Source organism: Drosophila rhopaloa, unplaced genomic scaffold (genome assembly GCF_018152115.1).
Source record: "Drosophila rhopaloa isolate 14029-0021.01 unplaced genomic scaffold, ASM1815211v1 contig_163, whole genome shotgun sequence".
In the NCBI taxonomy this organism is placed as follows: Eukaryota; Metazoa; Arthropoda; class Insecta; order Diptera; family Drosophilidae; genus Drosophila; species Drosophila rhopaloa.
In genome coordinates, this window is record NW_025335043.1 from 14,021,268 (window position 1) to 14,035,384 (window position 14,117).

The 14,117-nt window shown below is 39.8% G+C and overlaps 2 protein-coding genes and 1 non-coding gene across 3 annotated transcripts; 2 read left to right on the forward strand and 1 right to left on the reverse strand.

Annotated features, from left to right (window-relative positions):
- Positions 1 to 144: 144 nt before the first annotated feature.
- On the reverse strand, positions 145 to 3,390 carry LOC108047356 (major royal jelly protein 1). Its single transcript, XM_017127501.2, has 3 exons — positions 2,880 to 3,390; positions 1,450 to 1,646; positions 145 to 903 (listed from the first exon to the last, which is right to left on the reverse strand). Exons 1-3 carry the CDS (start codon positions 3,324 to 3,326, stop codon positions 360 to 362), a joined length of 1,188 nt encoding a protein of 395 aa, XP_016982990.2. The 5' UTR covers positions 3,327 to 3,390; the 3' UTR covers positions 145 to 359.
- Positions 3,391 to 4,593: 1,203 nt separating this feature from the next.
- Trnac-gca lies at positions 4,594 to 4,665 on the forward strand. Its single transcript has one exon. It is a non-coding gene; the product is annotated as a tRNA-Cys (tRNA).
- A 3,179-nt stretch (positions 4,666 to 7,844) lies between these two features.
- LOC108053760 (protein yellow) lies at positions 7,845 to 9,712 on the forward strand. The gene is made up of 2 exons (XM_017136474.2): positions 7,845 to 8,738; positions 9,199 to 9,712. Exons 1-2 carry the CDS (start codon positions 7,886 to 7,888, stop codon positions 9,492 to 9,494), a joined length of 1,149 nt encoding a protein of 382 aa, XP_016991963.2. The 5' UTR covers positions 7,845 to 7,885; the 3' UTR covers positions 9,495 to 9,712.
- The last annotated feature ends 4,405 nt before the right edge of the window (positions 9,713 to 14,117 follow it).

Sequence of the window (14,117 nt, forward strand, 5' to 3'; positions counted from 1 at the left end):
TTTAGAAGATAGACTATGTGTGCCTACTAAATATAATTATGCAACTATGAATAAACAGCAATAAAAATATTTAATGATGGTCTTTGAGTATCTTACTTACTTCAGATGTTAAACTATTAACTATTTTTTTAAGCGACTTTGAAATATAATTAAATATATCATTATTATTGGAACTTTTTTTGCTGACAATACAAGATAAGTTCATTCTTTTTTAAGATAGAGCTATGTAGTAATGAGATGTGTAGAATTTTGATTACCCAGAAAATGTGTATCATTTAAAGCAATCACCAAATTTTACTGAGACCCATTAACGAAAACAACTCAATTCGAATCTTAAACCTAACGAAGAGGAGCGAGTCCTAATCGTCGCACTCCCTCACCACGGGATGCAGGACGATCGAGGCTCCATTGCAGCCCGTTCTGTCCGAGATGAAGTCGTGGAAGTTGCTCTCCAGCGCCCACATGAACCGCTTGTGTCCTGGCAGGACCTGGGTGGACAGGCGGCAGTCGCCACCCCGCTGCACCTCCTGCAGATTGGCGGCCTTGAAGCAGGTCTCCGAGTCCCACAGGTAAATGTCGTTCTCGCCCTTGTAGCGGAAGAAGAGCGAGGTGCCTCCGTCGGCTCCCAGAAGGACCGCCTGTTTTCCGTAGGGCTTGGGACCTACATCGATGATGGAGCCCGCTCCCTGGCCCACCCGCAGGTACTCGCCCTTAATGGAGTAGAGCCGCGGGGAGCTCAGGTAGCTGAAGAACAGGGTAGAGGTGCCATCGGGCTTGGAGGTGAGGGCCACGTACAGCACATCGCTGGTAGGGGCCGTGGCCTTGGGCAGGACGATGCGGTAGGACTTGTTGGCGGTGATGTCGTACACTAGGATACTGCGGGCTCCGGCATCAGCCACATAACTGGGGTTAATAATAAGAAAAATAATATATAAGATAGGATGTACTTAACTATGTAATTCACTTTAAATTGGTTGCAGAAAGAACTACTAAGAACAACTTATATAGATAAGATATGATGCTTAAAAGTAAATAATTATTCTATCATTGACTTTCATGTATATGTATTTATTTTAAAAGTTCTAACTTGAGGTCATAGAGCTGTTGCATTGAAATAATTAATTGACTTGAAGAAAGTTATTATTCATGAATCTAGCTCTTAGAATTTAAAGATGAGTAAATTATTATTTAATTTTTGAATTTGATTTTGAATCAATTTTCCTAGATAAGTAAGTTCTGGGTCAATCTATGTTTTCGAATAGGTTTAAATATTTTATAAAAATGTATACATTATAATAACAGACTGGCAATGCGTTGCAGAGATTAAATTCCTACAAATGAAGATATAATTTACATGTACAAAAATAAATTTGTTTTCTTATTACCTTTCTTGGCAAGACTTTTTAAACTGTTCCAGGTATAAGAATAAAAACAAGAGCTATAACTCACACGAATGGCTTGTTGTCCTTGGAGTAATCGACGACAATGAACTGGAGGCGACTCTCGGAGGTGACCAGGTCACTCAGGTCGATGCTCTTGACCACCTTGTTGTTGGCCGTGTTTATGGCCACGATCTTGGGACTGCACCTCCTGATGGGCTGCTCCAAAGTGTTGACAATGCCCACGTCCAAGGCCCACAGAAGTCCCTGCGAAAAACAATTAATAATTGCTATCAATTGGCGGCTTATATTCATTGTTTTAAATGTTTTCATTTGCTGGCTGTTAATCGAAATGCTGTTGGCGTTAAAAATTCCACACTCGTAGCAATAAAATGCATATCAGCGAAAAGCACTGAATGGAAAATTGCACAAATAAATACGTTCAGTTGCGTTGCTTGTTTGCTGTTTGTTATTGTTATTATTATTGTTATTGCAATGTCGACTCTTGTGTAAATAAAATAAAGAAATGATTTGCATAAATGCAGCTAAACGAGAATGGAATTTAAATGAGAACGAATCGAGGGCAACAATTATTGAAGGAAATTATTAAGTTGCAGCTATGTTGCGAATGGCAAGTAGGTCATTTGTATTTTCGATATGCAAACATGTTAATATTTTAGAAATATCACTATCATTGACATTTCAAACTGCCAACATATTTTGGTTTCAATATCTGAATTACATATTTGCAATGGCAACGGACACTTGAAATTTAAATTGACAACCATTTAAGATTCAGAGTTGTAAACTGCAATCGAAATACGCAAAAATTCTGGGCCGGGAATTTCCTATGACGAACAAATTATTTCGAAAACTTTTCACTGCATTTACAGGACACTTTACAGCTGTAGTTTTCGTCCTTTTATAATATTCCATTTACATAACCACTTTTTCACCCGTTTATCCGTTTATTCGTTCTCTTCAGTTTTCGGCGCCAATTGCCAGACGTGAATTTTATTTGAAGCTCTTTATTTTTGTCGCCCGTTTATTTGATTAAAAAAGCAATTTTTGGTCAACAGCAAGGATGGGCAGTTAAAGAGACTGAACTACAAAGGGCTTTATGGACAAGAGATACCCTGAAAATTACTCTACTTTTAACAATATCTCAAAAACTCTTTTATCTTAATAAAAATTTACTTTTAAAAATTGTTAATTTGACCTTTAATTTAAATATGAAATGGGAAATACTTCGGAGAGGCTTAAAAAATATTTTTTTTTAATAAATAAAGAAATTCAATCTCTTCACGAAGCCCCAAATACCTCTTTATACCCACGATAAAATATAAAAAAAAAAAATTTAAACGTCATCAAGTAAGTGCCACAAGGGGCGCCCAAAAAAATAGCAATCCGTAATTAAAGGCTGAAATTGCAGTTTCGGTCAGACAACTTGACTATAGCGCCAAATAGAACTGGAACAATACCGGCATTAATTGCACTCACATTCGGATCCACGGCGATGTCCACGACAGACTGAAGGGCCTGGCAGTTGCCCTCCTCCTGGATGGCCCAGCAAGGATACGGGGCGATCTTGGTCAGGCACTCGCCCTTCTTCAGGTTGACCTTGCCGAGGGTGAAGGGCACGCCCTGCTTGTACCTTGGCAAGGCCACAAAGGCCGAGTCCCGCTGCAGTTGAGCCCGGGTCACGATCACATTCCTGGGCACATATCTGCCCGACTGGACGTATATGTTCTTGGTGGACTCGCAGGGCCAATGGAGACTACTGCCACTCAGCTGGAAAGTGAGTTCCCGTAGCGGATTCTTGTCGCACTTGGTTCCCCCAATCGAGTTGGAGGCGTCTGCCGAGCCAGCTTCATCGGTGGACGAACTGTATCCTCCGAGAACTACGGATGCAGAAACTAGAAGGAGCAGCAATGGAAGCTGCAACATTTTCTCGCTGGTTCCTTGGGTTATTAACCACACTGATGTATAGATTCAGCACTCGAGAGCCACGTTCGGCCAGATCACAAAAACTATCTGAGCGCCAGAAAGACTTGCATTTATATATAAAAGTCGTCGATTTGTGCAGCAAGCCAAGCGGAGCGTGTTGCAGCAAGGTCGTTAGATGGTAAACACGGGGGGAAACAAGTGTATGTCTGGAGCGGAATGGTTACCACCCAGCCAGCACGTCTGGATTACGCCGGAAATCGACCAGACCTCTAAGCCCACTTCTTCGTTCGGGTTCTAAACAATGCGGAAACCCGCACGGAAAAGAGTTTCCAATTTAACCCACTCTACGCCCGCTATGTGATGCGTTCTACATACAATCTTAAATTATTTTATGGATTATTTAAATTTAACTAAACAAATTTTACAATTTTAATTTGTGTTTATTTATTATCCAAATCACTTTTCATTTAATTTTCCATTTCTTAGTAAGGAATATTTATTATAGACTGAAAAAGGGAATACCTACATTTCCGGTTATGATTAGATAAGTCATGGTTATAAATTAACTGGTATACATTAACAATAAAAGACACTAACAATATTAACACTATTAAAATATATATATAAAATATTTTTAAGTCAATCATTTATAGGCAAACAATTTTAAAAAATAAATTAAACTTATCTGCTGATTTATTTGTATCTTCCTTATCTGTCAAAATAAAGAACGCTTAGTTGGTCACTTTAACCCCTTGAATAAAATGGGTTAAGGTGTGAAAACAGATTCTGTCACCCATCGATCATTTGTGCAACCGATGGAAACGCCAGTTTTCACCCTTCGCCAGCAAAGGTCAGGGGTCAATGCGAAACAGTTGCCAAAGTGGCCCAAAAGTTCAATATCAATGCTGACGTCTGTGACCTGTATCTGTGACCGAAAGAAAGTTTCCAGTTACTCGGATTCTCGGTTTCTGCTAGCAGCTATTTCGGGGCTGACAAAAACATCTGTCAGCCCGCCTGCAGCTATCAGTTTGGCCGGGGAAAAGGAGAAAGTTGGGAAGGATGGGGGTGTTCCATTCGCTGATAAGATTGCAAGCCAACAGGGAATCAATAAAACCCCCGCCGAGTGAATCACACAAAGAGTTTCGCACGATTCATAAACAATCTGTCTCAAATTGATTTCACTTCTATTTTAAGATAAATGCGAATGCACAATTTTATCTTAGTCATTCGGTTTTATAAGGCACTCCGAATCGAGCGAAATCAAGTCGGGGGTATAGCTCAGGGGTAGAGCATTCGACTGCAGATCGAGAGGTCCCCGGTTCAAATCCGGGTGCCCCCTGGAACCACTTTTTTGTCCACATTTCTTTTTATTGGCTTCTTAGCCCGCTTCTGTGGATTAACTCGGTTTTCTGGTGGATTACATTAAAGGTGGGCCCGCCAGACTTAACGCCAATGACCTCGTAAAGCACCCACGCATCGAATAATAACAAATAAAAAATGCGTTGACATCTTTGAGTGGGCGGAGGATTCGGTGTCCAGCTTCCAGAAGGTCCTTTGTTTGTCCTCCGACTTTTTTTTCAGAGTCGGAGCAGCACGTGCATCGAATTATGGCCAGCACTCTGCTGCCATTGAATCGCAAAAAGTTTAATCTCCTTAAAGCAAAAAAAAAATGACCAGCGGCTGGTCAATATTTTCATAAGCCCGAGTTAACCCTTTTCTATGAGGGAGGTCAGACTTGGCTTCCGCATGGCGGGATGAATCCCGAGAGGACTGTCTATAATGCCAAATTACATGCAGATTGAATTTTTGTGAAATCCATTTTATTAAACTGCCATAAGTTGACTTCCCCCCGATCGTAATCTCCGAATTTATAGCACACAAATGCCCAAAAGCTGATGTGATATATGTGTGGGCGGCATTGTCAGTCAATGGAATCTGCACCGACTGAGCTGTAGATAAATATTTATGTGCTTCAATATAAATAAAACAGAAATATGAAAATGGAAATTTAACGAGGCACAAGTCTTAGAGTATTGTACTCTGCAGAATAAGCGTGTTGGAAACTTCATCAACTTTGTAAAGAATTATTTTCTATCAATTAGATATATGTATACAAACAATTTATTTTAATTATTTCGTTAAAAAAAAAGTTAGTGCAGGAGTATTAATTAATTACTAAATATATATATATATATTTTTTTTAATATTTAAATTATTAATAGTGATATTGAAGAATTATTAAGCCAAAGAAAGACAAGTGTTAAAAGAAAGTTGCTTAGTTAGAAAACAATTTTAATACCCAAATACTATAAAGAAATAGTTTTTCCTTGTTTTCGACAGATGCCAATAAGTAAGGAATTTATAAATAAATTGATTGCATTTTGCGGAAAAAATATGCAATATGCACACCGATGTGCAGCCAGCTGCGAAGAGCAATTTGCCGGCAGGTCAAAAATGAAGCCAACCAGCCAAATGAATTTAATTATTGCAAAACAATTAAACAAAGATGAGCTACTGGATAAAGACACTAATTTATGGGAGTTTCTCGAACCATTTGCGATGTGCAAAAGGTTAAGAACCACAGTGGACAACTTAAAGCAGACGCAAACAAAACTTGGCCGACAAAAGAAAGCCAGCAAAGTGAAAGCAAAGCACATAAATTAGGCGAGCAGCTAAATGTATGGGCAGCTTAACTTGATTAGCTAGCTGATGACTTTTTAATACCCTGAACTACAACTGTAAGTCTCTTTATAAACTGTTTTTGGAATAATATGTTTGGGTTGGTGTCTTAAAACTTTTACTAAAGGCATTTTTGTATGGGGGCTTAGGGTAAAAAGGGCTTGGTAGAATTATTCATTTCTTTGTAACAAATTTAAAGAAAATATTTAAATGTATTTTTAATTGTCAAGTAATTAAATCTCAATTTTGGATAAAAATTGATATGGTATTAAGAAAGTAAAGTAATATCTCTGTAATCCAGCTTATTCAAAGAAGTTGGGAAGAAGTTTAGTTTTTAATTTATGTGAAATTCCCGGTAAAAGAAAATCGCTTTTCTCAGCAAAAAATAAAAAGCAGAAACCTCTGTCGGCCCATTTACCAACGCGAATCAAACGTGACCACGGACAATTGTTTTTGCACATTTTTTTCTGCTGCTGTGGGACAAAATAAAGCCCGGCAAATTATTGGCTTATTTGCGTTTTCAATCGGGTTTTTATTGGCACATATATATAAAAAGGTAAACTTTGCTTTCGGGAGTGTGTGGGAAAGAGTGAGTGCGTTTTAAAGAAGTCGCATATAAACCTCAGCCTTTGCTCATGACGCATACGCCTCGTTAAACGGGCAATAAAAAGAAGTGTCAATGTAATGTGTGGAAAATGGCCTGCGGCGAAATGTGGATATGATTTTCCCGAGGACTGGTTGGTTTTCCCGGGTAATGGGGGTCAGTCAGCGGTCGCCTGTTCGTCTCTTATCTTTCCCCCAAACTTTTTTTTTTGGGTGGAGGTAAGTGTTTACATAAATTATGTCAGATGAGTAGCCCGGAAATGCTTGTCATCAATTTTTTGTGCTCTGTGTCTCGTATAAATCATTCAGCGGGGCGGGGGAACAGCACCCCGGAATGCGGGTTTCGGCTGACAATTTAACATGCCACACACGTTGGCTTTGGTTTGGGGCGATTCCGGGTTGTCTACCCAAATCGAGAGCTTTAACCTATTTAGGGGCAATCACGGCGATGGAAATGGGTAAATAATTTTGCAGGAAAATCCCGAAGGATGCGGAGCCATTCCTCTCACTCTTTCAATCACTTTCCATTGGCCAAGTTCTATGAAGCCCGCAAAATCACAATCTGTGGTTATTTAATCACAGCCAATTATTTAGCTAAAAATATCATTGGCAATCTGCAGACACTTCTAGGGGTTCTGTTCAATTGATTGCACTAATTGCAGTGACGTTCGTATTTCTATACTATTCATTACTAGGAGAAAGGCAGAGACTTGTCCCTTTTCCTTGGCTCTTTAGCTTCCTTGGAAAACATCTGTGGCTTCTGTCCGGGAAATGGAGAAATACTGAACTAAATGATTATATGATATTAAATGATAGGAAAAATGTTAGCTTCCAATAGTAAAAAAAACCTTTTATTGGTATAATAATATTTAGTTGTTTGACCTTTCAAAATACCAAAGATAAGTCTTTAATGATTTTATAATTTTAGTCATAACTTTTAGTCTTAATAAATTATACTATTATAAATATAACCTAAAAAAGTTTAATTTACTATAATATAATGCGAAGTTACAAAACCAATGAAGTTAAGATCGAATTACAGAAGTTCGACATGCAATTAAATTATTTTTTGAGCTAAGCTTTTGTTGTTAAACTTTGGTCAAGGTTCTTTGGGGTGGCAAAAAATGAGTTTGAAAATTGAGAATTGGTGGCGAGGCACGTTGCCAGTTTCTGGTCAGATTCGATGGGTTTCGGTGGGTTATATAAGCACGCCACTTGGCCAATTTGGGGAGCAGAACGCGCACGTCGTCGCCAGACTATTAACAATTGCTTTAACGATGAGACTGTATTTGGCCTTGATCCTGGTGTTTTGCCTAGCGAAATTGGCTCATTCGCAGGGCACCAAGTACGGATTGTGGACACCGGATCGGGCCCAGTCCGATTCCCAGCCCATCCAGTGGACGGGTGGTCAGTTCGAGTTTCCCTGCGCCAGCACCAAGTCGCTTTTCAAGAGTTCGGGAAAGTTTATACCCAAGAATGTGATTGCCACTAGGGCTCAGCTCATCGGAGATACCATATACCTGGCACTGCCGCGTTACAGGAAGGGAGTTCCGGCCACGCTGGTCAAGACCAATGTGAAACCGGGCACCTGCTCCACCACCTTCAAGCCCTATCCCTGCTGGGATCTCCAGGAGGAGGGCAACTGCAAGGCCCTGCAATCCGTAGTGGACCTGGTGGTGGATCAGAATGAGGTGCTCTGGGTGCTGGACACGGGCATAGTGAACACCCTGGAGACCCCGGTGCGAAAGTGTCCGCCCAAAGTGGTGGCCATGTCGGTGAAAACCGGGAAGGTTCTGAAAACAGTCTCCCTGGAAGGCCTAACTTCCAGCAGTTCCCGTCTGCAGTATCTGGTGGTGGACTATGCCCCGGATGGCGGTTGCTTTGTGTACGTCAGTGATGCCGCCAATCGGGCCATTATCGTCTATAACCTGCAAGCGGATCGGGGATTCAGGGTGGTGCTGCCCAAGGCCGTTACTGCCGGATGTCGATCTAGGGATGTCCTCTACATTGCCCTCATCCGCCGCGATTGTGGCTCCACGGAGCTGTACTTCACCTACTTGAGCACCAGCAAGCTCTTCTCCCTGAAATCGGAGTATCTGCGCAGTGGAGTGGCCGACGGACGTATATTGGGTGAGTTTTGATTATTTATTTATGAATAGAGATACTCATCACCACAATTAACCTCAATAGTTACTATGTTTTTAAGAGATATCAGATTATTAAGACGAAACAAATTAAATTTATAAGGTTTTTGAAACATAATATTTAACAATACTTCTGAAACATTACAAAAATTTTAGATAGTTTCTTGCTTATTCTTATTGTTCTATAAACCTAATTAGTTTGCTTAAAAATTATAACTCCTTAGTCTATAATCGACATTTAGAAGAATAAACCTAAAACTAACGTTTAATTATTTAATCATAATTTTTAAAGTTTTCAATACCATCATTTATTTTACAATTTATAATATTCACTTGTAGTATAATAATAATATTTTTTATGTAAAATAAAAAGTAAAATCAAAGTAATCAAAATTTACGAGCAATAAATTGTTTATTAACTTAAATTAATTTTGTTCTCTTTTCAGATCTTGGCAAGAAACCCAGTCGCATGGTCATAATTGGCACGGACAATGGCTCGGCGATTTTCTTCCGAAACGAGGGCGATGCGGAGGTCTACCGATGGGACACCAATTCCACGTTCGCCGAGGCCAACTTTAAGCCAGTTTACCGCAGCCAGACCTGCCAGCTGGTGACCCATGCGGTTCCCGATTACAAGCGGAATACGATGCGAGTGCTGCAGAGCAATTTCCCCGATTACATGCAGAATCGCGTTGGCTGCGGGGCCATCCAGCAATTGGGTCTCATGCAGGGCTGCTGGTAACCGAGTTAGCACCCCCAATTCCCACCCACATCTCCCCATCAAGACCAGAACAGCCCGAAAAAACTGAAAGTGCCATTGCAGTTAGATTGGCAATAACCCAGAATGAGTTGGTGTTTTTTGTGCAGTTCGTATTTGGTATTGGTATTTTGTACATAAACTAACGACTTTGGTCGCTCTTGTTGTTATCTAAGCTAAGCAAATAAACGTTTCACTTTCGTACAGAACCAGAGGAGTATATATTTGGGGCTCACTGTCGATGAAGTATCGGATAAAGTTGGTACACCACGTTTGTCCAGACATAAGCACTGAATATGGTTATGTTTATTTGTATTATTTTGGAATCAGTGCTAACGATCAGCCAGTATTTAAAAGATAAAATGCACCAGAATATTTAAAATACTCTATATAAAAGTATAGATAGATTTAAATAGAACACTTAAATTATTCGTTTTAAGAACAAGTTGTTAAATGCAGATGATTTCTAGGAAGTTCATTTTTATTATCATTTTCTCTTTTTCTTTCATACCTTCATCTGACCCTTTTCTGTGATATTAACTCCTTCTCTGCCCATTTCATACCCTTCCAGAAGGTAATATAATTTCAGTCAAAAGTTTGCAACGCAGTGAAGAGCACATTTCCGACCCTATACAAAATATATTTTATTGATTAGTATCACCAGTCCAGTCTAGTTATATATATTTCATACGATTCAAGACTTGTGCTCTGAATTATTTGATACTAATCTACATTCAAACTGTTTCTTTAAACATTGATCAATTGTTTGAACCATTTTCCATCAAGGGTATATTAACTTCAGCTTGCCGAAGTTTTGCTTCCTTTCTTTTCATATATTGAGAAAAACAGGGACATTAATTAAGCTAATTGGATGTCTTTATGTTAAAGTACTCACTCGCCCTGATTGCAGTGTCGTTTCCATATCTCTTCGCAGTTTTTCCTGGTGAAGTGGAAACAAATTTTGCTACCTGTAAAAGTTGGAGACGTTGTGTGTGGAAATTGCCCGGAGAAGTGTTAATTGGAAGTTGCCTGATAAATTGCACGGCATCCTTTGCAGTGGCTTCCGATTCCGATTTCGTCGGGGAAAAACAGCCGAGAGGCGCCCCGAGAATTGTTTTCGATATAAATTCAATTAATCAGCCGATTCCGCACTTGTCTATGGGCTTCGACGGTGACCTTTGCCCCCGCGGGCTGCGTTAAGGTTTCGTGGATTCGTGTTAATTACGCCCACTCGCAGTCTGGTGTGGATCACGCTGCAACGCATGGAACCCCAATAAATGTGCCAATGCCACACAACTTTGCTCCAAAAATACCGAATACCAAACGGAATAAAAGTCACTCGAACAAACTTCGATCCCTGGCGAATTCGATGGGAGTGGGAGCAGCTGCCACCAAAAAGGCCACGATAAACTTGTCTCCTCTTGATTTACAAATGCCGAAACGTGGGCGATTTGTCCAAAATAGAGCTGGGCAAAGGGTTGTATCATGACTAAAACAAAAGGGGAAAAGCTAAAAAGCTAAAATAAATTGTAAGCTTTCAGGAAGAAAAAACGGAAGCAATGGAAATCCAATACAAAAAACAAGAAAGGAAGTTTGAGGGCTTGGTAAATAAAAACATTCTGCTAATTGGTCTGTTGAGAAAGTAAAAGGACATTTTTCCCAAAATATTCTCCTAAAATTTGTTTATGTTCTAAATGTAAATTCTATTAAGAGAATTTAATAAAATATAAGCCATAGTAAAAATGGAAAGAAAAAAGGCAAAAGGGTTGGGCTTACAAAAACCAAGAACATTTGCCTAAGTGAATCTAAATTGAGGGATTATTTTTGAGTTGAAACTCCCAAAGGTTTCGAAAATAATTGTGGTGATGAAGAGATGACAGCTTAAACTTGCTTTTGAAGAACTTCAAAACTCGTTCATTTTTCAAAGTTCAATGAATGAAATGCCTTTCCCAAGGGGCATCACAAATTATGCCCTTTGATGTGACAAAAAACATAATAAATATATTTGTTGAAAAACCGAGAGCAGATAACCGAAGCCCGCAGACAGACAGTTTTGATGCCTTCTGTGTCAAAAACAAAAACCGAATGTTGCAAGGACGTCAAAGGAACGTCAGGAACGAAAGCATCAGTCCCGACAAGAATGACAAACGATTTTCCGCTGCACAGGTTTTCTCATCTCCTTGCCGACAATGTGATGCACAAAAAAAGCTGTGGTATAATTTAATTATGCCCTGAAAAGCCATATGAAAATTTTAATTTTTCCTGCACTTTCAAAAAGGGCCCAACCAAGTGGAAAGCCCTGAAGTTACGCAACTTTTAAAGGGGGCGTCCTTTAAATTTGTACCCACAATTATTTCGGTACCACAAGTTAAGCTTGTCAAATAAAATTTTCATTGGCTTTGGCGGACATTGCTGTGATGTCTAAAGCCACTTTAAAGCCAAAGCCTCCGCCTGGATAAATCAACTTCAATCCACACGAGATTGACAGAGCCGAGTTCCTTTTCAACGCCGCCCAAAACTAACTGAGTGACTGGGACTGGGTCAAAATGCCACCTCCGCCGCGAACACAAAGGACCTCAGCCCCAAAGGATCCCAAGGAGCAAGGAGCAGGAGGACACTACTGTTTGGCGCCCACTTGAAATGGGTTTGACAGGGAATGGCAGCCTCCATCGAATGCCTTGATTTCCTTTGTATGCCAACGCCTGAATTGGACAAAACATCCGAGGCACCACTTCTCCGGTTAATCGAAATGCGGGAAAATCTAACGAAAATCGAGTTCTAGTGGAAAATTGCAAATGAAAGCGTGAACACGTTGCGCAAATAAATCTGTTAACAAAATATCAACAACTTCCGCCGGCAGCTGTGACATTAAAGGCAGCCTTTAAAGAATTTTGAGCAGATAGTTCGTGTTGCCCAAGGTTAAGTCTTAAAGTGTTCACTGAAAAAAAAATGATTTTTTTTTATAATTTTGCTTACTTTTAGATTTGTATTCTTCTAAGAATTGGAACTAAAGCGGTTCGGGTTTTAACTTTAATTTCCTATACACAAAAGTATTTAAGTTAATAAACAAAATTTGCTGTTCTAGATTTCTCCCGTTGAGTAAATGCTTTACACTCAATAATCTTTTCTAATAAATTTTAAAGACATTCATATGCCAGATTTCTCCAGGTGTATGTGTCACGCACTTCTCCTGGCACTTTCGCATTTCCATGTGGATTGAGGGGATTATCGCCAGGGGGTCTCCAAAAGCTGCCCGCAACGAAGTCCTTGTCTGTGGTTGGGATACCATGGATGCGGAAGCTTTTCGGGTGCCGTGCCTGTCAAGTCAGCATTTCCTGCTTTCCACCTCTCCAAATCCCCCTCGGCTGTCCCATTTTTCCCCGAATTTCCTTCAGGCTCACCACCCATCCTTTTTCCGCTAACATGCCAACGCATCTCCATCTAAATTTCCATTGAGAGACAGTGGACTGGACAGGCGACGGCTGAGTGCTATCGGATATAGTTGGGCCACTCAATGCTCCTCCGGGGCGAGCTTTAATGCAAAGTAGCTAACTGGTTTAGAGCCACGCCCCTGGCATGTGTGCTCCGTGGGCGGGGGAGGGGCGGGGGATTGGGAAATGGCCTAAACACAGGCCGAAAATGGGTGCCAAACGACTTCCGACCAGGCTTATTTTGAATGGGTCACGTGCTGGCATCAAAAATTAACAAGAAAGAAACATTTATGCACATGAAAAAATAGAAAACTCGAAATATTTTTTAATGCAAATTTACATGGTCTTTTAAGGCCTTTGAAAATATATTCTTAATCCCTTATACAAACGAAATACATGTTTTAGCCTAATAAAGAAATAAACTTTGCTTAAAAACCTATTTATAAATATTGCAGAATATGGTTTAATAATTCAAGTTTTTTATAAAATTTAATGGAAGAATGTTTTAAATAAAACACATTTATCTTTATTTAAAAAGTAATTCATTAGTTTTTTTTCTGTATATATTTCCTTTTTGGGCCTCAAGTATAATCAAATTTCTTTTGTGAGCTGCCGGCAAATCGATGCAATTGAAAAATAATTGAACATCTCAAATGCTTATTGAATGTCATTTTGAAATTCATGGCTATGCGGATATGTAAGTACCAAGAAAAGGAGGTGTGGACCTGGTATGTGTGTGATTCTGGGCCAGAGCTCGCATATCTAATGGATCTCCTCCCCATGAAGGCATTCGACATTGTCGACGTTCCGCATTCCGCACGATGGGGAAAAGGAAAATTATTGATTTGGTTTTAACGGCACTTAGGCCCTCATAATTGAGATCCTCGCCTTTGGCCTGCTGCTCTGCTCCTCTTTGGGTTCTGAGCTGAAAACGGCAGAATCCTGTTCGAAATGTGACATAAATAGAAGGATGATTTGGAAAAGGGAAATCTGTGTTTTCTTTTCGGCGGGAAGTTTATGCCGCCCTCGGGGGCGCGTCAATCAGAATTCTTTTCAATTTGAAGCCAAACATGGTAAGAATATATTAAGGAAAGCGCGAAAAATGTGCTGGTAGAATTTAAAATCCCAGCTTATATACTTTACAGCACCACATTTTCATAATTAGTTTGATTCGATT

What these genes read in the sequence shown, in the direction of transcription:
- LOC108047356 (XM_017127501.2), bottom strand. Translation starts at nt 3,326, where the DNA reads ATGTTGCAGCTTCCATTGCTGCTCCTTCTAGTTTCTGCATCCGTAGTT. An exon ending in ACATCGCCGTGGATCCGAAT is followed by an intron (nt 1,647 to 2,879) that starts GTGAGTGCAATT and finishes TGTTTTTCGCAG; the next exon opens with GGACTTCTGTGGGCCTTGGA. An exon ending in AAGGACAACAAGCCATTCGT is followed by an intron (nt 904 to 1,449) that starts GTGAGTTATAGC and finishes TATTAACCCCAG; the next exon opens with TTATGTGGCTGATGCCGGAG.
- LOC108053760 (XM_017136474.2), top strand. Translation starts at nt 7,886, where the DNA reads ATGAGACTGTATTTGGCCTTGATCCTGGTGTTTTGCCTAGCGAAATTG. An exon ending in GGCCGACGGACGTATATTGG is followed by an intron (nt 8,739 to 9,198) that starts GTGAGTTTTGAT and finishes TTCTCTTTTCAG; the next exon opens with ATCTTGGCAAGAAACCCAGT.